Genomic DNA, 28,000 nt, shown 5'->3' with positions numbered 1-28,000 from the left:
TATTTACTGTAGGGTCAGGTTCGGGTTTGAAACCTGCCTTCCTCTTCTGTTTATTAGCCGTGTGACCTTTAACAGTGACAACTTCCTTGAGCCCCAGGGTCTACAACAGGGAAGGTGGGGGAGGGGTGAAGAATACTTCCCTTTCCTGGCAGGGTTGTAGTCAAGGATAAATGAGAATAAGCATGTACAATGGCTAGCACAATGGCTGGGATTTAGCAATACTCAATAAACAGAAACAAGTATTATTATTTTTTTGCAGGTTTTTTTGGCCTGGCCGGGTTTGAATCGGCCACCTCCAGTATATGGGGCCGGCGCCTTACTATTTGAGCCACAGGCGATGCCCAGAAACAATTATTTTTTGAAATGTGGAAATGAGCCATACAAAACTATGGGAATTCAGAACTAGATTTCTGCTAGTTTTAAAAATCTCTGTGAGAAGTGTTAGAAGGGAAGGGAAGAAGGGAATGGAAGACTGAAAAAGGAAGGCTGGGTTGGATCAGTAAGCTGCGATCTGAGCACCGGGTGAGGGGCTGGGAGTGGAATTTATGGTTTACTGGGGGCAGGGAGGATAGAGGGAAGCCATAGACTCGAGGGGGTTGAATGGGGCAGGACAGACCATGGCTCCAGACATGGCTGTCCCTCTTGCTAGTAGTGTGACCCGGTCGTGAATCCTGGCCAGGGGCCCGTGGCAGCTAGTCTACTTTTTCATATAAGTATCACACGTTAACGATTGCGCCACTGGAGATCCAACCAGTCTACTTTTTCCATGGACCACAGACTGCGGGGACTCTAGCCGGTCTCCGTCTGCTTCCGGACCTCGGCCGCCGCCAGGAATTGGTGCCTCTTTGGCAAAGCAGCTCCTGTTCTCGGTTCTTGGGGGAGGTCCTGGGGGCGGGGCGAGCGGGAGCGGGCGGTGACGCTCGGGTGAGTCCGTGGTGGGCAGAACAGTAAGGAAGGGGTAATCCTGGGGGCGGGGCGATGGGGGGGAGAGAGAGAGACTGGATTCTGGGGGTGGGGGCGGGGAGAGAGAGAGAGACACACACACACTGGATTCTGGGGGCGGGGCGAGGACGGGGAGGGCTTCCTAAGGGCGGGACGGAGATCGAAAGTTGACCCCCACTGGGGGCGGAGCGATGGAGGGTCTGCATCCTAGGATTGCGGGGCGTGGGAGGGTGGGGTGCGACTGGGGAAGTGGATCCTGGGGGCGGGGTTATACGGGTGCTGGATCCCGGGGCAGGGCGGTGACCAGAGGCTGGACCGTGGGGGCGGGTCAGTGACTGGAGTACCGCCCCTGGGGGCGGGGCTATGGGGGGCTGGATCCTGGGAGCTGAGCGGTGACGCTTAGCTGGTCCGGGTGAGGGCGGGTCTCGGGGATCGGGCGGGGCGCCGGGCCCAGGCCCGGAAGCGGACCTAGGAGGCCGAGGGTCCCCGCAGTCTGTGGGCCATGGAAGAAGCAGACCGACAGCTCCTTCGGCGGTGCCGGGTGCGGCTGGTCAGCGAGCTGCAGGTGGTCGCGCTCTGGGACGCTCTCCTGAGCCGCGAGCTCTTCACGCCCGACATGATCGAGGACATACAGGTGCGTCCCCGCCGCCGCCCAGCGGGCACCAGGCTTCCCCCGCGGCGCCCAGACCACCACGTCGCGGGTTGGTACGGCAAGGTCGCGCCGAGAGTGTCGTTGAAGGCACAACGGGACTTAGTTGCCGAGCTCCCTCTACCCACGCGCAGGACTGTCCGGTACCCATCCCTTTTGAGGAACCGTTGCATGGGAACCCCGTTTCCTCTTACGGCATCGAACCCATACAGTCCTCCAGCTGAACCCAAGAATTCCAAACATCTCTTAGTGGAGTGTTTGCTAAAGCGATTCCACGTCCTGCATCATCAGCGTACGCTGTAAAATAAAAGGAAAATCTGAGGCTCAAATTTTGAAGAGTTTTTTAAAGAAGCAGTTCATGAATTGGGGGACACCAGACTGAAAAAGGTTTAGTGTTACGATGACAAAACGTTGGAGGGAAGTATTTATTGGGATGATGTGGAAGCAAAATAGATTATTTGATTGGCTTGCAGTTAGGAAATTGCCTTTTTTTAGGTACCTTGTTGGAAAGTCCATAGTTACACAATCCTGTTTAACTGCTTATGGGTGGCTGGTTGTTTTATTTTTGTCTAACATAAACATTTAACAGCAGTGATTCTAGTTAAATTTCATTTATGTTTGCCATTTAAGTAAGATTCCGGTCAGTTATGAGCCCTAGTTGGTTTTGTCTGCTCAGGGATTCTTTACTTCATTAGCATAGAAGTTCCAAGCACTTACTTTGATATCAGACTCTCTGACAGCATGTGCTTGGGCATGTCCTTTATCCTCTTTGAGTCTCAGTTACTTGGGCTGTAAAATGGGGAAATAATGTTGTCGTAAGGGCTAAATGAGATAGTGGATGTGAAACAGTGTAGTGCCAGGCACAGAGGAAGGGCCCAACATGCCAGGTCCTCTCTGGCCAGCCCCCTTATTTGTTGTTTAGGTTTTATAAAGTGGTTTTGGAAATGAGATTGAGTTTTTTTTAAAAGCACTTTCACATCTTTGTCTTGTTTGACTCTCACCACAGGCCTGTGAGGATACAGGAAGTGAAATGCAGTGGGTGAGAGTGTCTGGCTGGAGACCCCTGGCCAGTGCCCTGGGGGTGCCTTGCAGGCTGAATCTCCAGCTTGGGCATTATCGCCCAGGAGCTAGGCCTGGCCCAGCCAAAGAGTCTTTAACAGGAGAAAGTGGTGAATTGAATGTCATATGAGTAATTACCAGCTAATAATAAAAGAAGTCTTATGAACACCTGGTATGTGACCTGTACAGGAGAGTGGAAATGCTTTGATTGAGGCCACTGTCCTTGCTTTGCAGTACATTCACAGGGATCATAAGCTCAAATGCCTTTGGAGCCCAATGAATGGACATTCTATTGGAGATCCTTTGTACTGCCCCCCAGCTTCAGCTGAAGATGGTCAGACCAGCTAGCAACATGTTGGCCCCATGTTGCCACAACTTTCACACTTTCAAAGAGAAGCTGGCAATCCTGTTTTGTTTTTTTTTAATTTTGAGACAGGGTCTCCCTCTGTCACCTGAGGTAGAATGCAGTGGCCTGATCATAGCCCACTGCAACCTCAAACTCTTGGGCTCAAGCCATCCTCCTGTCTCAGCTTCCTGAATAGCTGGGACTACAGGCACATGCCACCATGCCAAGCTAATTTCTCTCTCTCTCTCTTTTTTTTTTTTTTTTTTAGAAATGGGTCTTGCTGTGTTGCTCAGGCTGATCTCAAACTCCTGGGCTCAAGCCTTCCCCCGACCTTGGCCTTCCAAAGTGCTAGGATTACGGGATATGGGCTGCCAGTGAGCCCAGCTGGAAATCTTGATTTCTCTTTCAAATTCTCTTAGAGAGAAAAAATTCAGAATTTTATTATTTTTGTTTTATTATTATTATTTTTTTTGAGACAGAGTCTCACTATGTCACCCTAGGTAGAGTGCTGTGGTGTCATAGCTCTCAGCAACCTCTAACTCTTGGGCTTAAGTGATTCTCTTGCCTCAGCCTCCCAAGTAGCTGGGACTACAGGCGCTTCCACAATGTCCAGCTATTTTTTTGTTGTAGTTGTCATTATTGTTTAGCAGACCCAGGCTGGGTTGGAACCTGCCAGTCCCAGTGTACATGGCCAGCACCCTAGCCGCTGAGCTACTGGCGCTGAGCCATATGTCTATATATTTTTATTACTTATAAAAAATTCAGAATTTTGGGCAGCGCCTGTGGTTCAGTGAGTAGGGCGCTGGCCCCATGTACTGAGGATGGTGGGTTCCAGCCCAGCCCTGGCCAAACTGCAACAAAAAAATGGCTGGGCATTGTGGTGGGCACCTGTGGTCCTGGCTGCTCAGGAGGCTGAGGCAGGAGGATTGCCTGAGCCCAAGAGCTGGAGGTTTGGAGGTTACCATGATGCCCTGGCCCTTGAAGTGAGACTCTGTCTCAAAAAAAAAAAAAAAATTCAGAATTTTAAAGAATCTTGTGTGAAACACAAGGTCATCATTTTGCCACCCCTGGTGTGGCAGATAAACATGTAGGCTTTGGAGCCAACATGGCTTTGTTACATATTAGCAAGTTTCAAAAGCCAAAACCAAACCAACAAGCAAAGAAACTTTTCTGTGACTCATTTTCCTCATCTGTGAAGTGGAGAAATTGTAATTTAACCCCTCAAGGTTGTAAAGAGAAAAAAAATGAAATCACCTATTTAACAGTGTCTGACCCACTGGGGAGTGTTCGGCAAATATAGAGAGAAATCCTGACACCGGGATCTGTTTGCCCGCAGCTAACAGTTTGCTGGTGAGACTCATCTTCTCAGGGACACTGTTGGTCTGTGCTGTTTACTATTGTAGCCATTAACCACATGTGGGTATTTAGACGTAAATTTGAAGTAACTAAAATTAAAAATTCAGTTCCTTAGTTGTACTACCCAGGTGCTTAGTGGCCACTTGTGGCTGAAGGCTTCCATATTGGACAGTGCAGATTTCTATCATTATGGAAAGTCCTCTTGGACAGTGCTACTGTAGGGTAATTGAGGACAGGGTGGTGTCTTATCCTGAGGAACTAATCCAGAGTTGGTTCTCTAAGGACAGGCAGCAGATATCCCTCATCTTCCTCCTGTCTCAGGGACCAGCCCTGCCATTCTGACATCTGTCTGTTGACCTTGACCATCTTGTCACCTCTGTCTGCCCTAGCTGCACCATCTTTGCCACCTCTTGTCCTGGCTGGCTCAATCTTTTTCATTGTCCACCCTAGCCCCAGGATGATTTTTTTTTTTTTTTGAGACAGAGTCTCACTATGTCGCCCTCAGTAGAGTGCTGTGGCATCATAGCTCACAGCAACCTTAAACTCTTGGGCTTAAGCAATTCTCTTGCCTCAGCCTCCCAGTAGCTGGGACTACAGGTGCCACTACAACGCCTGGCTATTTTTTTGTTGCAGTTGTCCCTGGCTGGGTTCAAACCTGCCAGCCTCAGTGTATGTGGTTGGCACCGTAACCACTGTGCTATGGGCACCAAGCCTTTTTTTTTTTTCCTCCAAATTTATTTATTTATTATTTTTGTTGTTGTTGTAGTTGTCATTGATTTTAGGTGGCCCGGGCTGGGTTCGAACCCGCCAGCCTGGGTGTATGTGGCCGGCACCCTACTCTGAGCTACAGGTGTTACCCCCAGGATGATATTTTGAAAAGGCAGATCTGACTCTGTCACTCTTCCTTTTTTTTTTTTTTTTTTTTTTTGTGGTTTTTGGCCGGGGCTGGGTTTGAACCCGCCACCTCCGGCATATGGGACCAGCGCCCTACTCCTTGAGCCACAGGTGCCGCCCCATGTCACTCTTTCTTAAAACTCTTAGGGGGCGCCTGCCAGCTCTCAGGATAAATTTCTTAGCCTGCTCATATAAAAGCTGAATCCCTTGCCTCTGTCCACCTACCATCCTTATAATTCTCTAAGTTTGCTCTTCACTTCCTGATGTTCCCTGGTCTCTCAGCTGAGACTTCCCCTCCTGGGGGCTTTCCTGGCCCTGTCCCCACCAAGGCTGAGTTGGGTGTCCCAGTACCTTCTCAACCCCTGTGTCTTCCCTCTGGGCACTTCTGCCCTTGCTGTGTCATTGCGTACCCCATTAGGCATTTGCTCCTTGAGGGTTGTGGCCGTTCACTTAGCAAAGTGCTGAGCACATAGTAGATGCCTCCAAAATACTGAATAAATAGGTAAACACTCTGTGCCTGCAGGCTCCCATTTTTGCCTAGTGCCTGATGGTTTAGACTTATACTAGAGGGAAAATGGGGGACAGAGTGAGAGCCACATGAAAGTATGTGGGTAATTAGCATCACATCTTTTCTTTCCAATCAGCGGGCAGGCTCTGGATCTCGGCGGGATCAAGCCAGACAGCTGATCACAGATCTGGAGACTCGAGGGAGGCAGGCCCTTCCCTTGTTCATCTCCTGTTTAGAGGACACAGGCCAGGACACGCTGGCATCATTCCTGCGAGCCAATAGGCAAGCAGCAACGCTGTGGGAGCCGACCCCAGGAAAACTTACCCCAGTGGTGCTCAAGCCAGAAACACCCAGGCCAGTGGACACTGGTTCTAGAGGATTCAGTGATATCCGTGAGTATCCAGAAAGTGGTTGGTGGGTAGGGAGGGACTGTTGGTATGGCTGGCTGGGCTGAGAGTGAAAACTTAATTTTGGTGTTCTCTCTGCGTACTCATAGGGATAGGTGGAATATTCTGTAGATCTACAGGAGATTTAATTTTGGCAGCCCCTCCTGTGAGAAGCAGGTGCTGAAGTCTATTTTGTGGGGGTTAGGGGAAGTGAGGGGCTTGGCCCCCTGTTGTCTTCTTAGGGTTGTTCAAGACTCAAGAATAGGTTGTTCTTGTCTGACTTCTTGGAGTGTGGTCAGTCAGATGCTCCAGGGGGTGTTGAGGGCTATATGCCCTCTTCTGTTTGTTCAGTATTTTTCCAATTTTGCAAAACAAGCTTATAAAACAAGTTAACCCCCCAGGTGACAAGAAAGAAGCTAACACTGGAGCCAGAACACTGTTGTGTGCTGGGATGTTTTTGTGTTGGATGACTTATGATACTAGCAATGCCATCCTTTCACTAATATATAGGGTATAAGTACTTTTCTGGTGTGGCATTTATTTATTTCTTTATTATTATTTTTTGAGACAGAGCCTCACTATGTTACCCTTGGTAGAGTGCTGTGACATCACAGCTCACAGCAACCTCAAACTCTTGGGCTCAAACGATTTTCTTGTCTCAGCCTCCCAACTAGCTGGGACTACAGGCATCTGCCACAATGCCCAGCTATTTTTAGAGACAGTGTTCTTGCTCTTGCTCAGGCTGGTCTCTAACCAGTGAGCTCAGGCAACCTGCTTTGACCTCCCAGAGTGCTAGAATTACAGGCCTGACCCACTGTGCCTGGCCCCTGGTGTGGCTTTTAAAACTGGCAAAAATAGTTCCCAGCGGGAGGTGTAGATCTACTCTAATCAAGGAATGGGACCATTGTTGGAACTCAAGTATAGGCTTCATCACAACTTGAACGTTGCCATCGTGTTCTTCTTGTTTAAAAAAGGAGAAATAGGGCAGCGCCTGTGGCTCAGTGAGTAGGGCACTGGCCCCATGCACTGAGGGTGGCGGGTTTGAAGCTGGCCCCCGCCAAACTGCAACAACAACAAAAAGAAATAGGTGGGCATTGTGGCAGGTGCCTGTAGTCCCAGCTACTTGGGAGTCTGAGGCAAGAGATTCGCCTATGCCCAAGAGCTGAAGGTTGATGTGAGCTGTGATGCCACGGCACTCTACCAAGGGTGACAAAGTGAGACTCTGTCTCAAAAAAATAAAATAAAATAAAATAAAAAACAAAAGAGGAGAAATATTTTACAACCTTATAGGCTGGTGGCCAGTTGAGTTCCTGCTAATTGAAATGAAAACTCTTTTGCTATTGGAGGAAAATGACCATCTGTACTCATTTATTCATTTTGCAAATATTTCTTGAAGACCTACTGTGTGCCAGGCCCTGTGGACTCTACAGACCACAACTTTTCCAGTGAATCCACACATGTTTTGTTTGGGAATGCAACCAATGGTTCTTCTGCAAACAGATTTTGAGTTGTGGGGAGATGGCAGAAATTTTCCTCCTTCACTTGTTTGATGAGGAGGCCTAATTTTACTTTAAGTGTTTTCACATGTGATTGCATATCACAGATGAGCTTCCCCTTTCCTTGAAGTTGCACATTGAAACTGTTGAGTAGCTCTGTTACATCTGTCAGAAAGGCAAGATGCCATTTCCATTCTGCATCATTGAACTCTGGTACTTCTTTGTTTTTTGAAAGCAGAAAAGCTGTAATCTGTGGAAGTAAGTCATAGAAATGTTTCAAAACTCTCCCTTGACTCAGCCAATGGACCTCTGTGTGGTACAGAACATCTTCATAGGCAACATTTAGCTCAGACAGAAATTCCTGAAATTGTCTGTGGTTTAGTGCATTAGCTCTAATGAAGTTAACACAAGATACCACGGTTTTCATAATGGAGTCCCACTTCAGTGATTTATTACACATCGCTTGTTGGTGGATGAGGCAGTGTATGGCTATTGGATGAGAATGGTTATGTTTGTCCATCTCTTGGTTAATGTGAGCAGTTACTCCTTTCGTAGACCCCCACCGTGCTAGGAGCACTATTAGTTGTCACACTGGCTAGTTTAGCCCAGTCCAGCTCCAAACCATTCACAGTTTGGCAAACCTTTTCATAAATATCCTCTCCTGTAGTTGTTCCTTTGATGCTTTGCAGTGCAGCAAGCTCTTCTGTGACTTTGAAATAGTCATTTGTTCCATGAATAAAAATTAGAAGTTGTGTAGAATCACGAATATCATTACTTTCATCAAGTGCCAAGGAAAAATAGGAAAATTTTTTTGCAGAGTTTTACAAATGCTGATGCAACTTGTCTCCCATTTCTTCAATCCTTCGTGTAATTGTAGGTCCTGAAAGACTCACTGTACTAAATAAATTGGCCTTCTCTGGACACATCTCTTTGGCAACAGAAAGAAGGCATTCTTTAACAAATTCTCCCTCCACGAATGGTCTGCCAGTGCATGCTATTAGCTTGGCAACTTGAAAAATTGCTCATAATGATGAAATATTTAGCTGCTTCTGCTTCACAAAAGTATTTTGCTGAGTTGTCAATGTATTTTTCAGTTTTAATATTTTATCTTTTCTCACTTCTCTGACCAAACAATCATTTATCTTTATATTGAGTTTGATAGTGTTGATGTAAATTGTATTCTTTGAACACAGACACTATATTCTGGCATATCAAACACACAGCTCTTTCCTTGTATTGCATGAAAAAGTAATCATAAGTCGAATGTTTTTTGAATGTCCTACACTCTGACTCAATTTTTCTCTTTCTTGATATCATTGTTTCCTAGGGATTCCAAATTGCTATTAGTAAAATGCCAATGTGTATATATATATATATATATATATATATATATATATATATATATATATACAGCACTCCAAAAACAATATGCCAGCAGTAACTTTGCCCACACAGAGACATATAGACTGCACTGCCCATCAATGCAGGCTGATCAGTGCCCATCAATGCAGTCTGATCAGTGTCCATCAGTGCAGCCTTGCCAGTCCACGTCATTTCAGCCTCACCAGTACCCATATGGTGGAACTCTGCTTTTACCTCAGGCTCACACTGGTGCTGTGTGGGAACAGGCATGATTACAGAGCCGGTTCCTCCACCACCTTTCCAGTTCACACTACCCTGTGCAAACCACACTGCGATCTGTGAACTCACACAGGAATCTGATTGCATGGGTGAGAAGACCCATGTGATCAGATTCCCCTGGAGGAAAAAAGAAGGCACGTATGCCTTTTTTCTTCCGAATCTAATGCGAGTTCAGCCATACAAGCATATGGCTGAACTCACATTGCTCAGAGATTGCAACAGTGTGAACTGGGGCTTACACAGCACACAACATACAACATCATACACACCTGAATAGCAATCAGAATATAAATGCAGGGGAGTTGGAGAGTTCAGCTTATATTCCACACATGCGCACTGCGGGCCTGGGATGAGTTGGCTGCTAAGCAGGACAGGCAGCGGCGGCAAAAACACCCAGAGGGCCTGATAAATGTCCTTGGCAGGCTGTAGTTTGAGGACCCCTGTTCTAGACAGTTCTTCAAGGTGGCTTTGCTGCTTGACTCTCCCACCAGCAGAGCCTGAGTATCTCCAAGTTCCCGTTCATGGAGGCTGTCCTCACAGAGTCTCTTACCCTTCCCCTGTTGGACTGTGACATTCATATTTCCCTCTTTCTCTGTCTCTCCAGGTGCTCCTGAGACATCAAGGGGAAATGTGAGTCTTCGTGTGATTTGGGGGCCAGCTGCGTGGGCTGCTGGCCCTTCCATCTTCACTCCCCAGGCCCTTCCCTGCAGCTGTGTCAGGAGCCCAAGGAGCTCAGCCTTGCTGGGTAGTGGGGTCCAGTCCCAGCCTTCCCACCTCTCCATCTCCACCTGGCACTTTATGGAACAGATTGTTCAGTCCTGCTCTTCCTCAGCTGTAGAGTCAGGGAGGCAGACCTCAGGAGGGGCAGGGGTTGGGCTTGGCTGTGGTGCCCTCAACCCAAATCAGCATGCTCTCATTCACAAGTACCCTGGACTCTGTGGTGTTTCCCTGGAGCAGAGCCTAACGGGAGAGAGAGGTTAGGCAAATGAATATGTAAATACAAGCAGTGATAAGTACCAGAAACAGAAAGAACAGGCCTTTGTCTTTGGGAGAGAGGATTAAATGGGCCCTAGGGAGGAGGGACTCTCGGGTGCTCTGAGGGTTGGTCCGCCCATGTCTGCTGGAAGAACTGACCACATGGTCCTCAGGTGTGCCCCTGCACTAGGTGATCTGTAAGGTCCTTTAAGGTGAATGTTTGAGTTGTTGGATTTCCAAGCTAATAGCTCCTGTCCCTGAATCCTAGGGGCGTCTGTTCTCTGCAGAGTTTAGCAGGACAGCTCATCCTCATCTACCTGACCTTCAAGTGTTCTCTTCTGCCTGGAATGCAGAGTGGAGACCCTGCGACTCCTTTTGTCCCATCTCTCTGTTAACCACATAAGTCAGACCAAGGGGTGGTGTCCTCTCGGGGGCAGTGCAGTGAGGCCCTGGGTTTACGTTGGTCTCTGTGTTGGACAGGCGTACGTCCTGAACGCGGACCCTTGTGGCCACTGTCTCATTATCAACAACGTGAACTTCTGCCCGGAGTCGGGGCTCAGCACCCGCATCGGCTCCAATGTCGACTGTGAGAAGTTGTGGCGTCGCTTCTGCTTATTGCATTTTTCGGTGGAGGTGAAGTGCGACCTGACTGCCAAGGTACTGTCACTGTCTGTCAGGGGCACCTGGGGATGTGTCCTGTGAGGGACGCCCAAAAATTGATTTCCCAGGCAAGCCCTTACATCTGTAGGACCATGGGAGACACTTTGACCTGGTGGTTGCAGGTGAAGCCTCAGACTCAGCAAAGTCTGGGTTTAAGGACTGGCTCTCTCGGCCATTTGAGGGTGACCTCTTGTTTCTCAGTTTCTGTGACCACGAAGCAAGACTAATACCTACCCTTTTGTGGGGATTAGATGAACAGTGCTCAGCATAGCACCTTCTCTCTGCAAATGGTGGCTGCGTGCCCAGTATGACTCTTGTCCCTTCAGTGCCAGCCTCTGGGAGCTGAGAAAGTGCTCTGCCTGGGCCTTTGGGTGGGACCTCTTCGCTGCCTGGAAATCTGTCAGTGCTTCTGGCTCACCTGTAGCCTTCCCTCCTAGAAAATGGTCCTGGCTTTAGTGGAGCTGGCACAGCAGGACCACAGCTCTCTAGACTGCTGCGTGGTGATCATCCTCTCTCACGGCTGTCAGGTAGGAGTCCTCCTTCCACTCTGCCCTGCTCCTTGGACAGGCGTGGGGTGGAGGCTGTGCCAAGATGCTGTGCAGGAGCCCCAGCCCCTCCTGTGTCCAAAACACCCTTGGCTTTGTGGGAAAGAGTTGGGGATATGTGGGGCCCTATTTTACTTATTGTTTCCCCCGGAGCCATCTGGTCTTCTGAGGAGTTAGCAGCATCCGCCTGGGTGGGGTGGTGTTCCTGGGAGAAGCCATCTGGAAGACGGAAGAGGGGACAAGGTCTGCTCACCGTGCTCCTGTCCCTGGATTTTGTTCTGCGGCAGGCACAGCACACTAGCGTTCAGCTCCTGCCCCTGTCCTGCAAGGAGTTGTTCTAGGCCCCCTGTGCTGGGTGGGATTCAGACACTGGGACATACTCAGGGTTTGGCCACTAATGTGCTGGGTGACTATGGTCAAGCCCCTACCCGTTCCCGGGCCTCAGCTACCTCATCTTTTAAGTTGAGGGGTTGGACAGGTCAGCAGTCACAAGCGGGTGCCTGTCATCCACTAGGAGTCTGCACAGGGTTTTCAAAATTGGTAAATTTTGGCCAAGCACAGTGGCTCATGCTTGTAATCCTAGCACTTTGGGAGGCTGAGATGGGAGGATAGCTTGAGGCCAGGGGTTTGAGACCAGACTGAACAAGATGGAGACCCCATCTCTAAAAAAAAAAAAAATAGATAAAAGATTGCTGGGCATGGTGGTGGGCACCTGTAGTCCCAGCTACTCAGAAGGCTGAGGCAGGAGGATCACTTGAGCCCAGGAATTTGAGGTTGCTGTGAGCTGTGATGACACCACTCTAGCCCCAGTGACAGAGTGAGGCTCTGTCTCAAAAAACAAAATAACAGCCCAGGTGCAATGGCTCAAGCCTGTAATCTTATCACTCTGGGAGGCCAAGGTAGGTAGATGGCCTGGGTTTGGGAGTTTGAGACCAGGTTGAGCAAGAGCAAGACTTGTCTACTAAAAATAGAAAAACTAGCCATGTGTTGTGGTGGGTGCCTGTAGTACCAGCTACTTGGGAGGCTGAGGCAAGAGAATGGCTTGAGCCCAGGAGTGTGAGGTTGCTGTGAGCTATGATGCCACAGCAGACTACTCAGGGTGACTGAGTGATACTCTGTCTTAAAAAAAAATACCAAAGCAAGGGCGGTGCTTGTGGCTCAAAGGGGTAGGGCACTGGCCCCATATGCCAGAGGTGGTGGGTTCAAACCCAGCCCTGGCCAAAAACTGCAAAAGAAAAAAACCAAAGCAGGCTTGGTGCCTGTAGCTCAGCGCCTAAGGAACCGGCCACATACACCAGAGCTGGCGGGTTTGAACCCAGCCTCGGCCTGCCAAACAGCAGTGACAACTACAACCAAAAAATAGCCAGGCATTGTGGTGGGTGCCTGTGGTCCCAGCTGCTTGGGAGGCTGAGGCAAGAGAATTGCTTAAGCCCAAGAATTGGAGGTTGCTGTGAGCTGTGATGCCATGGCACGCACTCTACTGAGGGCGACACAGTGAGACTCTGTCTCAAGAAAAAAAGAAAAGAAAAGAAAACCAAACCAAAAAACAAAATAACAAACAAACAAAAAGGCAAATTCCATATGAAAATCAGGATTTCCAGCTTCTCTTGAAAAACCACAAAGGTGGGGGCAGTGCCTGTGGCTCAGTGGGTGGGGCACCGGCCCCATATACCAAGGGTGGTGGGTTTGAACCCAGCCCCAGCCAAATTGCAACAACAAAAAAATAGTCGGGCATTGTGGCAGGCACTGGTAGTTCCAGCTATTTGGGAGCCTGAGGTAAGAGAATCGCCTAAGCCCAGGAGTTGGAGGTTGCCGTGAGCTGTAACGTCACATCACTCTACCAAGGGTGATAAAGTGAGACTCTGTCTCTTAAAAAGAAAAGAAAAGAAAAGAAAAACCATAAAGGCCTGGTTCGAGCAGGCAATTGTCTTCAGACAATTCTGGCCTCAAGCTGGGCAAAAGCTGCCCCTTTGGTCCTTTCCCTCATAGTGTGGACCTGGATAGCAGCATGGGTGTCCCCTGGGAGAAATGCAGGTACTCAGGCCCCACCCTGGACCTCTTCATTCAGAGTCTGCACCATGCCAGGATCCCCAGGTGATTCCTGTGCACATGAGTTTGAGCAGACTTAACTTCCAAGTGGTGGACATTGGCTGTATCAGAGGTTCCTGGATTGTTGATTTAGGACGTCTGGTTGGGGTCTGAGAATTGTATTTTTTTTTTTTTTTGAGACAGAGTCTCACTTAGTTGCTCTCCGTAGAGTGCCTTGGCATTATACCTCACAGCAACCTCAAACTCTTGGGCTCAAGAGCTTCTCTTGCCTCTTCCCAAGTAGCTGAGACTACATTCACCCGCCACAATGCCAAGCTATTTTTAGAGGTGGGGGGTCTCACTCTGGCGCAGGCTGGTCTCAAACCGGTGAGCTCAGGCAATCCACCTGCCTTGGCCTCCCAGAGTGCTAGGATTACAGGTGTGAGTCAGCACACCCATCCTGAGAATTTCATTTCTTACAAGTTCCCAAGTTATACTGATGCTGCTGGCACAGGGCCACACTTGGAGAAAAACTGGTCTAGAGGGAGCTGGCTGGCGCATTCTAGTTGGGCCATCTGTCCCCTAGAGTCACATGAATTTGAGATGCCCAGAATAGATGTCGACCTGGGTCCTTCTCCAGCAATGCTTAGCCAACCTGCTCTGTCCAAAGAAGTTTTGTGTCCCTGGCTGGGACCTTCTGAATCCTTTTGTCCCACCTCCCAAAACCTCTGAACAGGCTGCTGGATTCCTTCCTACTCTAACGTCTTGTTTTGTAACTAGGGTTCTTGTTCTTCCAGGCCAGTCACCGCCAGTTCCCAGGGGCCATCTATGGCACAGACGGATGTCCTGTGTCCCTCGAGAGAATTGTGAACATTTTCAATGGGACTGCCTGCCCCAGCCTGGGTGGGAAGCCCAAGCTCTTCTTCATCCAGGCCTGTGGAGGGGGTAAGCATCTCCTCAGCCTCCCAGTGGGCAGATCTGGTGGGGAAGGAGCCACCGCCTGCTTCCTTCTCTGTCTAGCTGTGCACAAAGTCCATGGGATCCCTCCAGGCAGTCAGGGTCCCACACACAGCCTGGGTAGGCCTCACTCCCTTCCACTCTGTTTCATGGCACAGTAGCGCCATGGGCTCATGTAACTTTGGCAATGTCAGCTCCAGAGACTTGGCAAAACCCACACAAAGCAGAGAGAAAAAAAGCCCTTTTTATATTTCTTGTTGTCATTCCCCGGTGTCCATCAGCTACATACCTTCTCCATTGTCACAGAAAAAGGGAGGCCACAGCTGAATTGCATAGGGAAACTAAAGACTTTAAGGATTGGAATTCCCAGGATGTGAGGAACATTTTAAGGATTATTTGTAGTTATTTTTGCCATATATCCTGATTTTAAAACTAATTCCTGGGTGGCGCCTGTGGCTCAGTGAGTAGGGCGCCGGCCCCATATGCCGAGGGTGGCAGGTTCAGACCCAGCCCCGGCCAAACTGCAACAAAAAAATAGCTGGGCGTTGTGGCGGGCGCCTGTAGTCCCAGCTGCTCGGGAGGCTGAGGCAAGAGAATTGCGTAAGCCCAAGAGCTGGAGGTTGCTGTGAGCTGTGTGACGCCACGGCACTCTACCGAGGGTGGTACAGTGAGACTCTGTCTGTACAAAAAAAAACAAAAAAAAAAACTAATTCCTACCTGATTTTCCTGTAAAATAAAAAAACAGAGAGAAGAGAGGGAAACATTGGGTTCCCTGGCTTGTGGGTCGTGACAGGAATGTTGGGAACACTAGAAATTCTGTGCCAGGGAGTCCCCTGTACCCTGGGCTCTCCGGGGACTGGAACATTTGGACACTTTAGCGGGGCCTATAAAGCCTTTGATCACTGGCTGCTGCCACTTCCTGCACCCCACAGCCTAATCTGCCAGACAAGTGGGCGTTATTATCTCACAGAACTTTCCAGGTCGTCCAAGGGGCCCTGTATCTGCTGACAGCCAGTGTCACGGGCACCTGTGGTATATTTCTTCTGTGCACTTTGAATTATCCCCTATTATTCCACATTCACAGGGCAGGATGGGCTTGTCTAGAAGAGCAGGTGCTGGCTATACGATTCGTCTAATATATGTTTGTTGAGCACCTGCTATATATTGCTTTTCAGGCTGTGTGTTAGGTGCTGAGGATAAAGGGAAGCTAAGGTCATGAGCTGTATTAAGTCCCTGTCGTGACCCATGCCCATGAGTGATTGAGAACACTTCAGTCAACCCTGGATTGGCTAGTCACTCACACACAGGGGCCAGTCAGTCTCTAGTAATCTCAGTAAATGGGGACAGACCCACCTGATGGCATTACCATGACAATATCTAATGAACTCGTGAGCATATGTACAATGCCTGGTTCATTTGACTAGCTGAAAACTTGGACTCCCCCCTGTAGCCCCAGTCCGGAAGACCTAGAGCTTGCCACGCCCCTGTCGCCAGTGCAGTTACCTCAGAATAATAGTAATAGGAAGGGGGAAGGCTGTTGTTCTTGGAGGCTGTAGGCCTCCTGCTCTAACTCAACATTTTTCTTATCCAAAATGCATGGTCAGGTGATCCTCTCACTCTGGAGCCTATGGCCCCACTTTCTCCTACAAATCAAATGAAATGTGAAGAGGGCAAGGGGTCATGAATGAAGGGTAAGCGCTTTTTGGACAGTTAGCCTGTCATGTGCACCCCCATCCATCTCAGGAGCTAGGAGGACCTTTGTCTTATGCATAGCTGCAGGGTCACTCTCTGGACACCTTAGCGGGGCCTATAAGGCCTTCGATGACTGGCTGCTGCCACTACCTGCACCCCCCAAGCATGTGAGGGTCTGGCATGCTCCGCCCCTGCCCCCCAGCACTGCTCAGCCTTCCCAGGATGTCCCAGGCTCTTCTTTGCTCCTCTGCCTTGTCTCTGCCTACCTCTGAATCACCCAGCCTTCTAGTTACAATATGTTACTGCCTCTAGGAGGTCTTCTCTAGACACTCCCGTCCTTGCACAAGGTCAGGGTTAGCTGGCCCCTGGGTTCCTGCAGCCCCTGTTCTTCTGCTGCCATAGCACTTTCCCTTGGCTGGGATGGTCTCATCTCCTGGTCAGCTCCAGAGGCCAGGGCCAGGCCTGGTGCCCCCCCTTCCAGGTCTCTAGCCTGGCACAGAGCTCACAGTCTGGTTGTGTCTCATGTGGATTCTAAAAACTTGAATTTGAAGAAAAATTTGAAAAATATCTCTGAGCTACATTTGAAATAATGTATCCTGCCATTAAAAGAAAAAAAAAAAACTCATTGGGAACAGCAAGATTCCCAAGGTCTGGAATGCAGTAATTAAGATGCCCCCTTTGGAGTTCTGGTGCCTGCTTTGCCCCCTCACGGGCTTCGTGACCTGGTGTTTATCGCTGTTGCCACGTGGTGGCGCCACGTCAGCTGAGAACAGAAATACACAGAGCCGTCCCGTTCTCTGCCAGTGCCTGGTGGGGTGTCTTGGTTATACGCAGCATCACACCTGCCCTGGATTTTAATGACTCTTGTATTGCAATTCTAAAACTCACTGTTGTAATAATTTAAAATAATTTAAAAATCCTTCAACACGTCCACCCCTTTATTGAGAGGTAGCACACGCAGCCCCAGAGTTGAAAAATGTGCCTCAAGTCATTAACTTTGATAAGAAACGCCAGTGGGATATCGCACAAAACAGCATGGCACACTGGACTGAAGCCAAGTGTCTGCCTCTGTGAGGTCTAGCTGTCAATTTTGGGGTGATTTTTCAGAATTTTAGAGGTCATGCTCAGAAGGCAGAAAGAACAATAATAAGCTGCAGTGGTTGCCCAGAGGGAACATCGCCTCCTCCCACTATGGATTTATTTTTATGGGGAAATGAGTCTTGCCTTGCAGGGAGTTTTGCATTAATGAGGCTCTCTAAGAACCAAGCCGTGAATAACTCGTACCAGCCTGCAGGCCAGGCCTTCACATCCTGTTTGCAGGATGGGGATGACACGTGAATGGAGATGCCGTAGCGTCCCCGTCCAGCCCACTCTTCCCCTTTTCTCCACACGCCTTATGTGATTCCGGTATCTCTTCTCCATTTTTGCAGGCAGTCTTTCTGTTCACTCCTGTTCCCTTCAGCCATTCTGGTGGCATCCCCCACTTCAATGCCCCCTGCCGCTGCTGTACCAGGCACCCGAGACAGTCGCACACTCACTTCTCAGGTCTCCTTCTGCTGCTTCACAAACACCGGGGGCAGATTCTGGAATCTCTACCAAAAAAACAACCAGAAGCCATGAACCGAGGAAGCCAGAGACTAGCATGGCTCTGCAGATAACAGAAGCCCCATAGTGTGAGCTGGGGGAACCTCCTCAGGAAGCAGCAGTGTGGTTCAGAGGCTTTAAAAAGATTCAGTGCAGGGCGGCACCTGTGGCTCAAAGAGTAGGGCGCTGGTCCCACATGCCGGAGGTGGCGGGTTCAAACCCAGCCCCGGCCAAAAACCAAAAAAAAAAAAAAGATTCAGTGCAGAATTCTATCTACTCTTCTGCACAGATCTGGGTGTAAGCAGATTACCAACAGTTTCTGAGCTTTAGCTGTGCGGAGTGAGAGACCAGTAGCTGTTATTATTATGGGGTTACTAGAACCATCTCTGTCCTCTGCAGATGGGTCCCCAGCTTCCTGGGTTGACTGTGACCTCCTTTCGTCACATAGCTCCAGCCATACAAACTGGCTTTCTCTGCAGCCTGACTGTGCCATCTCTCCCTCCAGGACTGTTTCCCCTATTCTTTGGCATCAGAGCCTGGGTCACTGTCACCTTCTCCAGGAGAGTTTCTGTAATGAACCCTCTGAACCACCATAACTCTGCCTTTTCTATTTTTGACCCGAGCCCGTGTTAGCTACCTTCTTTCCCTGTATCCTCCATGAGCTCTGTGGCAGAGGACCTCCCCTCAGGAGCTCTTGGGCAATGTCACCATTTTGACGGCTCTGTGGCAGAGCTGTGTGTAGCCTGAGTCCTGCCCTGACCACTCTGTTTTCCAAACCTGATACTACTTTTGGGGAATTTGGATTTTGACACTGAAAAGATAGAAAATATGACAACTTAAATAAAGAAATCTAGAGTAAGGGCGGCGCCTGTGGCTCAGTGAGTAGGGCGCCGGCCCCATATGCCGAGGGTGGCGGGTTCAAACCCAGCCCCGGCCAAACTGCAACCAAAAAATAGCCGGGCGTTGTGGCGGGCGCCTGTAGTCCCAGCTGCTCGGGAGGCTGAGGCAAGAGAATTGCTTAAGCCCAGGAGTTGGAGGTTGCTGTGAGCCGTGTGCCGCCACGGCACTCTACCGAGGGCGGTACAGTGAGACTCTGTCTCTACAAAAAAAAAAAAGAAATCTAGAGTAGCAAAAAAAAAGAAAATATGACAGCTTAAAAAAACAAAACAAAACATCCAGAATGTTGACAGCGGACGCAGCCATCTCATCTTTTCCTCTCCCGTTTGAGTCCCAGCCCACAGCACCGCCAGCTTTTCTCATTGAACATTCCCTCTTAAGCATTTCCCCACAACTCTGGGGCCTTCATCATCACCAGTTCAAATGACTTTATAATGCTCCACTTAAGTACTCATTTACTAAACCATTGCCCTGATGTCGGCCATCTAGTGACATCCAGTTATTGGCTCACCTGACCACAGGGGCCTTTACATAGAGAGCTTTTATCTGTCCTTAAACTATTTCCTTAGGAAATTACTAGATTAGAAGACGTAAACAGCTTCATAGATGTTATTAGCTGTGACTTGGCGTCTGTTTGATGTTTCTGATGCCTTCCTTGATTTCGTAAGAAGATTGGTGAGAGCTCAACAAGTACAAGTGATACAGTAGAATAAAACAGGGAGGAAGTGAAAGGAGACAAGAAAAGAAGAGGGAGTTCGGAATCCATACACGCAGCCTGTGGTTTCCTGCGTACTTGCTAGGGGTGGCTTGGGAATTTTCTGTGCTTTCCAGCAGCCAAGGCAAGGTCAGATCTCACTTATAAGGGCCATGGTATTTACTTTTCAGTCTCTGGTATTTGTAAGACAAAGTCAGGAACAGGAACCCCAGAGGCATTTCGCCCCTTGGTTGTCTAAAGGGGACACTGATATATTGGACAACTTCTTTAATTATATTTCTAAACAACAAAAAAGACAATTTTATATGGCCTTTTTTTTTGAGACAGAGCCTCAAGCTGTCGCCCTGGGTAGAGTGCTGTGGCATCACAGCTCACAGCAACCTCCAACTAAGCGAGTCTCCTGCCTCTGCCTCCCAAGTAGCTGGGACTATAGGTGCCCGCCACAATGCCTGGCTATTTTTTGGTTGCAGCTGTCATTGTCGTTTGGCGGCCCCTGGCTGGATTGAACCCACCAGCTCAGGTGTATGTGGCTGGCACCTTAGCCACTTGAGCCACAGGCGCCGACCCTATATGCTTTTTTGATTGTGGTAAGATATATCTGACATAAAATTTGGCCAGGCACAGTGGTTCATTTTTGTAATCCTAGTGCTCTGGGAGGTTGAGGTGGGAGGATCCCTTGAGCTCAGGAGTTCGAGACTAGCCTGAGCAAAAGAGAGTGAGACCCTATTTCTTCTAAAAATAGAAGAATTACTGGACAATGTGGCAGGCACCTGTAGTCCCAGCTACTTGGGAGGCTGAGGCAGGAGGATTGCTCGGATCCAGGAGTTTGAGGCTGACCATACAGCACTCTAGCCTGGGGCAATAGAATGAGATTCTATCTTAAAAAAAAAATACGCATAACATAAAATCTCAACTTTTTTTTTTCTGTTGCCTTGGGTAGCGCACTGTGGCATCAGCATAACTCAAAGCAACTTCAAACTCCGAGGCTTGAGCAGTCCTCCTGTCTAAGCCTCCTGAGTATCTGGGATTACAGGTATGTACCATCATGCCCAGCTAATTTTTCCATGTTTTGTAGAGACAAGGTCTCACTCTTGCTTAGGCTGGTCTTGAACTCGTGAACTCAAGCGATCCACCCACCTCCGCCTCCCAGAGTGCTGGGATTACAGGTGTGAGCCACTGTGCCCGACCTTGGATGTGTGATATAAATGAAATATTTCCTGGCATTTTCTTAGTTATTGTGTTAAGACATTTACATTCTACATTTACTAAGTTTCACATATACCCTTGTAAGATGCACTGCAGATGTAATCCCACCAATCACCCTCCCTCCGCCCACTTCCCTCCCTCCTGTCCCTCCCTTTCCCCCTTCCCCATATTCTTAGGTTATAACTGGGTTATAGCTTCCATGTGAAAGCCATAAATTAGTTTCATAGTAGGGCTGAGTACATTGGATACTTTTTCTTACATTCTTGAGATACTTTGCTAAGAAGAATATGTTCCAGCTCTATCCATGTAAACATGAAAGAGGTAAAGTCTCCATCTTTCTTTAAGGCTGCATAATATTCCATGGTGTACATGTACCACAATTTATTAATCCATTCGTGGATCGATGGGCACTTGGGCTTTTTCCATGACTTAGCAATTATGAATTGGGCTGCAATAAACATTCTGGTACAAGTATCTTTGTTATGATGTGATTTTTGGTCTTCTGGGTATATGCCTAGTAGAGGAATTATAGGATTGAATGGCAGATCTATTTTTAGATCTCTAAGTGTTCTCCAAACATCTTTCCAAAAGGAATGTATTAATTTGCATTCCCACCAGCAGTGTAGAAGTGTTCCCTTTTCTCCACGTCCACACCAACATCTCTGGTCTTGGGATTTTGTGATATGGGCTAATCTTACTGGAGTTAGATGATATCTCAAAGTAGTTTTGACTTGCATTTCTCTGATGATTAAAGATGATGAGCCTTTTTTCATATGTCTGTAGGCTGTGTGCCTGTCTTCTTCAGAGAAGTTTCTCTTCAAGTCCCTTGCCCAGCCTGTGATGGGATCACTTGTTCTTTTCTTGCTTTTATGTTTGAGTTCTCTGTGGATTCTGGTTATTAAACCTTTGTCGGAGACATAACCTGCAAATATCCTCTCCCATCCTGACGGCTGTCTGCTTGCTTTACTTACTGTGTTCTTGGCTGTGCAGAAGCTTTTTAGTTTGATCAGGTCCCAGTAGTGTATTTTTGAAGCTGCTTCAATTGCCCGGGGGGGTCCTCCTCATAAAATACTCGCCCAGACCGATTTCTTCAAGGGTTTTCCCTGCACTCTCTTCTAGTATTTTTATAGTTTCATGTCTTAAGTTTAAATCTTTAATCCAGTGAGAGTCTATCTTAGTTAATGGTGAAAGATGTGTGTCCAGTTTCAGTCTTCTACAGGTTGCCAGCCAGTTCACCCAGCACCATTTGTTAAATAGGGAATCTTTTCCCCACTGAATGTTTTTAATTGGCTTGTCAAAGATCAAATAACAGTAAGTAGCTGGATTCATCTTTTGGTTCTCTATTCTGTTCCAGACATCTACTTCTCTCTGTTTTTGTGCCAGTACCATGCTGTTTTGATCACTGTCAATTTATAGTGTAGTCTGAGGTCTGGTAGCATGATTCCTCCTGCTTTGTTTTTATTTCTTTTTTTTTTTTTTTTTTTTTTTTTTTTTTTTTTGCAGTTTTTGGCCGAGGCTGGGCTTGAACTCACCACCTCTGGCATATGGGGCCGGCACCCTACCCTTTGAGCCACAGGCACCACCCTTTGTTTTTATTTCTGAGTAATGTCTTGGCTATTTGAGGTTTTTTCCGATTCCATATAAAACGAAGTATTATTTTTTCTTTTTTTTTTTTTGTAGAGACAGAGTTTCACTTTAAGGCCCTCGGCAGAGTGCCGTGGCCTCACACAGCTCACAGCAACCTCCAACTCCTGGGCTCAAGTGATTCTCTTGCCTCAGCCTCCCGAGTAGCTGGGACTACAGGCGCCCGCCACAACGCCCGGCTATTTTTTGGTTGCAGTTTGGCCGGGGCCAGGCCTGAACCCACCACCCTCGGTATATGGGGCCGCCGCCCTACCGACTGAGCCACAGGCGCCGCCTGAAGTATTATTTTTTCAAGGTCTTTAAAGTATGACAGTGGAGCTTTAATAGAGATTGCATTAAAATTGTATATTGCTTTGGGTAGAATGGACATTTTAATAATGTTGATTCTTCCCAGCCATGAGCATGGTATGTTTTTCCATTTGTTAACATTTTCAGCTATTTCTTTTCTTAGAGTTTCATAGTTCTCTTATAGAGATCTTTCACGTCTTTTGTTAGATAAACTCCCAAATATTTCATCTTCTTTGGCACTACTGTGAATGGGAGAGAGTCCTTAATTGTTTTTTTCAGCTTGACTAATGTTGGTATATATAAAGGCTACGAATGTTGATTTTGTAACCTGAGATGCTGCTGTATTCCTTGATCACTTCTAAGAGTTTTGTAGTAGAATCCCTGGTGTTTTCCAGATATACAATCATATCTGCGAAGAGCGAAAGTTTGATCTCTTCTGACCCTATATGGATACCCTTGATCGCCTTTTCTTCCCTAATTGCGGTGGCTAAAACTTCCATTACAATGTTAAAGAGCAGTGGAGACAATGGGCAGTACACCTTATTTTTATGGGTGTTTTGAAAATTTCTGCATTCTCCTTTCTTCCCCCCAATTTTACTCTATGAATGTGTAATACTGTTGTTGCAGGAAAAGGTAAAGTTTCTGGCTGGGCGAGGCGGCTCACGGTTGTAATCCTCACACTCTGGGAGGCTGAGGCGGGTGGCTCCCTTGACCTCAGGAGTTTGAGGCCAGCCTGAACAAGAGTGAGACTCCTGTCTCTACTAAAAATAGAAAAACTAGCTGGGCGTGGTGGTGTCCACCTGCAGTCCCAGCTACTTGGGAGGCTAAGGCAGAAGGATCACTTGAGCACAAGAGTTTGAGGTTGCTGTGAGCTGTGACGGCATAGCACTCGACTCAGGGCGATAAAGTAAGACTCTATCTCAAAAAAAAAAAAAAAGGGAAGAGGGAACGATTCTGTTTGCTGCTCATGTTTATCCAGCATTGGGACCCTGGCTCCAGAGGGAATGAGGTGGTCTTGGGCTGGGGACAGGCTAGATAAGGCCAAGAAGTGAGGCCAAGCCCTGGTCTGTGTCTCATTGACAAGCGGTGTTTGTTTCTGCTTCCTGCAGAGCAGAAAGATCACGGGTTTGAGGTGGCCTCTGAAGACAGGGCCCCTGAAGGCAGGGCCTCTGGCAGTAACCCGGAGCCAGACGCCACGCCATTCCAGGAGGGCTCCAGGACCAGTGACCAGCTGGACGCCATATCTAGTTTGCCCACACCCAGTGACATCTTTGTGTCCTACCCCACCTTCCCAGGTGAGCATATCAGGAGCACTCGATCTCCCATCTGCCCTGGAGGCAGCTGTGCTGTGAAAGAAAAGACCAGGGTGTGAATCCTGGTCCTTTGTCTTGACACCTGTGTAAGCCCAAATTACTTCCCTTCTGACCCTCAGCTCGGGTTGAATCGGGGGAGGATGCACAATTTAAGGAGGCACACACCCTCAAGCTTGTGTTTCTCACTGCCTCGCCCTGCCTCAGTCTTCTCATCTTTAGAATGGGAATAGTCGTCATACCGCAGGGGTCGTCACAGGGGAAGAAACAGGTGGCTGGCGCATCACTGAGCACAGGGCCTGGCACAGGTGCCATGGATGGTGATTTCCCTCCTTCTTATCCCTTGGGTGAGTCCTTTGACTCCTCCGTTAGGAAGATGGGAATCACAGGCAAAGTTGGGAGTTGGTTGTAAAGATGAAGTACGATCACAAATCGGGCAGAGCTGCAGTGATGAGGGCTGCTTCTGCGAGATAGTCACTGGGTCCAACTCTGGAGGTCACCAGGGACTGCGCACGGGAAGGGGGTGGCTCTGCACCCAAGTTCCACCTTCCTCCTTCTGAAGGTTTTGTCTCCTGGAGAGACACCCAGAACGGCTCCTGGTACATCGAGACCCTGGACAGAGTCTTTGAGCAGTGGGCTCACTCAGAAGACCTGCAGTCCCTCCTGCTTAGGGTGAGTGCCGCCTTCCTCCTCATGGGACAGGCGAGGCCGCTGGGGCCAGGAGGTGGTGGCGGTGGTGAGCAGGGCCCCAGGCCCAAACCAAAGGTGAAAGGTGGGAAGATCCTGTCTGCCTCTGTGCCCTGGCTTGTCATGAGAGCTAGTGCTTTTGTTTCTCTTTATGAGAGCTTTTACTGCTGGTGGTGACATTCGTCTTTTCTTCAAGGGGCTGGCCTCCCAGTGTCCTCTGAAGTTCCCAGGCTGACACCTTCTATTCTGCCACCGATGGAGCTGGTCCTCAGTTCCAGGGTGATGGCTCATTGGCAAGAGCCTGGCACCCCTGAGGATGGGTCATGGAGCTCCTCCCTGCACCCTTTGTACCACCATAGTCTTCCACTCTTGCCCTGCAAGAGTCAGAAATCCTTTAGGACATTCCTTTCTCAGGAGGCCCCAAGAAGAAGACACAGGGGGAAGGGTGGCCTGAGAGGGCCCAGCCCATCCATGGGAACCCAACTCAGAGCAGTTGCTTCCTCTGAGGGTCCCAGACCTCGTGGCTACCTTTGGGAAGTAGCACGTGGGGGTCCCTCCTGCTCTGCTCGAGGGCTGGGACCACTCCTTCCTCCTGTTTGTTGCTGAGCAGAGCAGAGGGGGTTGTTAACATCTCAGTCTGGTTTGAACTTTGTGAATTCTGAAATTTTGAATTTTGAGCTTTTAATTTTATTTATTTATTTATTTGAGTCTCACTATGTTGCCCTGGATAGAGTGCTGTGGCGTCACAGCTCACAGCAACCCCAAACTCTTTGGTTTAAACGATTCTCTTGCCACAGCCTCCCAAGTAGCTGGGACGACAGGCGCCTGCCACAACACCCGGCTATTTTCTTGTTGCAGTTGTCATTGTTGTTTAGCTGGCCTGGGCTGGGCTTGAACCCCCCAGCCTCCATGCTTGTGGCTGGTGCCGTAGCCAGTGCTGTAACCAGCACCGTAACCACTGTGCTATGGGTGCCAATTCGAATTCTGAGCTTTTTTAAACTTAGAGTTGAGGGACTTGTTCTTTATGTTCCCTGCTTAAGGAGGTTGCAGTTAGATCTGTTTTTCAAATGTGGATTTAGTAGACATGCCCCCAAGCCCATCCTTTGAATTCATCCTTTAATCAAGAGATCTGAACTCACAGACCTCTCCGTGGTCATATTTTCACAGGTTGCTAATGCTGTTTCGGTGAAAGGGATTTATAAACAGATGCCTGGTTATATAAGTTTCCTCCGGAAAAAATTTTTCTTTAAAACACAATGAGGCCTGGGCACCTCATCCTGCCTTATCTTGCACTCCAGAACCTTCCTGCTCCGGGCCTGGAGGTGGCTGAGGCCGGGACTTGCCTACAACTCAAGGACTTTGCAGTCTATACAGAGTCTGACCTTTCCCTCTGTGACGACAGGCTTTTAGCAGCTTCCAGATTGGACACACATGCTGAGCAGTGGAGGAGGAGGGACAAGAGAATGCCACGAATATCTCGTAGCCTGTTCACCAGTGGCTGGTGCTGGAGTAGTGACTGTGGTGTGTGGCCCCTGTGTTTTCTGTGACGGGGATTACCCTGTGTGTGGATATCCTCTGTCAAACAGGTTATTCAGCACCATCGCTGGCCTCTACCCACTTGATGCCAGAAGCACGTCTCCCCGAGAGGTGTACCAACTAGAAATGTCTTCAGACATTGCCAAATGTGCCCAGGGGAACAAAATTGCCCCCACTCAAGAATCGCTGATCTGTAGAGATTTTTGACTGCAAACAAACCAACATCTCTCTGAGATCAACAAGTTGGGGCCTTCTAGAGTCTGAACAGCTACAATCTGTGAGTTCTAAAGGAAGTTTTAAAAGTTGTTAATTTTTTTCTATATCATTCTAAAAAAATAAATCTTAGGCAAATATGGGTCTCTTTGGCCTTTTTCTCCCTCATTTTGCTCCAACTCTTTATTCTTCCAAATAAAGGAGACTTGTGTGTTTTCCAAAAACATTTCCCCATGTCTTTTCAGGGTCTTGCTATGTTGCTCAGGCTGGCCTCAAACTTCAGGGTTCAGCAATCCTCCTGACTCGGCCTCCAAGGTAGCTGGGATTACAGGCATATGTCACTATGCCTGGCCTCATTCCACTCAATCCTTGTCCCATCCCAGGAAGGCAACTAGCGTGGGAGCCCTGTGCTCAGGGAGGTTAGTTCTCCTATTCCAGGGAGCAGCTATCCAACAGAGAGGCCTGGCTAGCACCCAGGTCTCCTGAGTTGTGCCCTATGCCTCTAATGTGCCTTGCTTGCCAAGATCCCTGCTGGACCGCAGTGTGACCGTGGTGTGTAATAGTGAGATGCTGAGCTTCCTCAGGAAGTTCCCATTCCTGGGGTCTTTTAAGCCTATAGACCCCAGCCTCTTTCTTGGTCTTAGGACCTTGGATGTTAGGATGATTTGCTAATAAGACCCTCACCACAATGTGATTAATGTAGTTATTGCTTTATTATAATATCATTTTCCTTCTGTGACCTTTCCAAGTCTGAAACAGTCCTGGGACTTGTTTTGGTTAGTTGTTCTTAATCACCTGCAGGGCACATACAAAATAATCAGGTTAACCAGACAGCAGAGCGGAGCTTGACAGTTGGTTGTCTTTGTCCCTCCAGGCCATGCTGTTCATGTGAGTCACAAGCAGCCCACACTGATCACCTCCTGCCTGAGAAGCTCTGATGATATTTTGGAGAAAAAGTGATCATAGCTTTCCACTAACCTGTTACAGTATTTCTGGTAAAGAGGGGCTTAGCTTGGATCCTGTTTGAGTTTTAGGGTGGGGATATCTGTGAACCCCTAAAAATTAAATGCCAAATATGTGGATGGGCATGCTTTTAGATTTCATTTGTTACTCAAAACTGCTGTTTGCAAAGCACTGTTACCTACTCTAGGTGGGGCCGTAACCTGGCTTCAGAGGCTATTTATTTTATTTTATTTATTTATTGACAGAGTCTTACTCTGTGGTTCTGGGTAGAGTACTGTGGTGTCATCACAGCTCACAGCAATCTCAAACTTCTAGGCTCCAGCTATCCTCTTGCCTCAGCCTCCCAAGTAGCTGGGACTACAGGTGCCCACTACCATGCCCGGCTAGTTTTTCTATATTTAGTACAGATGGGGTCTCCCTCTTGCTCAGGCTGGTCTTGAACTCCTCAGCTCAGGGGATCCACCCACCTCAGCCTCCCAGAGTGTGAGCCACCATGCCAAGACTTTCAGAGGCTGTTTAGCAAAATCTAATAAACAGTTTAATATGCTAAGTTGACTATCCAATAAAGCTACCATAGCACAGATGCTGAGACCACTGGGCAAAAATTATGTCCTAGGATGTTCCCTGCAGCCATATAAGAGTTGAAAATAAGAAACAAGGGCTGGTGTTAATCCTATTCATACTATAGGTACTATTTGGCTGTTCAAAAGAATGACACAAAGATGTACTATCATGTAAAATGTGATAGGGTGTTAAGTGAAAAAAACCAAGCTGCACAGGGCGGCACCTGTGGCTCAGTGAGTAGGGCGCCGGCCCCATATAC

The 28,000-nt window shown here is 48.4% G+C and overlaps 1 protein-coding gene across 2 annotated transcripts; it reads left to right on the top strand.

Annotated features, from left to right (window-relative positions):
* The first annotated feature begins 1,200 nt into the window (after positions 1–1,200).
* Positions 1,201–26,406, top strand: CASP9 (caspase 9). 2 transcript variants are annotated; one of them, XM_053575341.1, is made up of 9 exons: positions 1,411–1,576; positions 5,891–6,146; positions 9,882–9,907; positions 10,733–10,909; positions 11,350–11,439; positions 14,283–14,430; positions 23,578–23,763; positions 24,341–24,450; positions 25,633–26,406. In XM_053575341.1, exons 1-9 carry the CDS (start codon positions 1,445–1,447, stop codon positions 25,723–25,725), a joined length of 1,218 nt encoding a protein of 405 aa, XP_053431316.1. In that variant the 5' UTR covers positions 1,411–1,444; the 3' UTR covers positions 25,726–26,406. The 2 variants fall into 2 exon arrangements, with proteins under 2 accessions (XP_053431315.1, XP_053431316.1); XM_053575340.1 differs by lacking the exons at positions 24,341–24,450; positions 25,633–26,406 and adding an exon at positions 23,986–24,325 and having other exon boundaries at positions 1,201–1,576.
* Positions 26,407–28,000: the final 1,594 nt, after the last annotated feature.

This window comes from Nycticebus coucang, chromosome 22 (assembly GCF_027406575.1).
Source record: "Nycticebus coucang isolate mNycCou1 chromosome 22, mNycCou1.pri, whole genome shotgun sequence".
Lineage (NCBI taxonomy): Eukaryota > Metazoa > Chordata > Mammalia > Primates > Lorisidae > Nycticebus > Nycticebus coucang.
The sequence above is the reverse complement of the archived record's forward strand: the minus strand, read 5'-3'. Positions and strand labels throughout refer to the sequence as shown.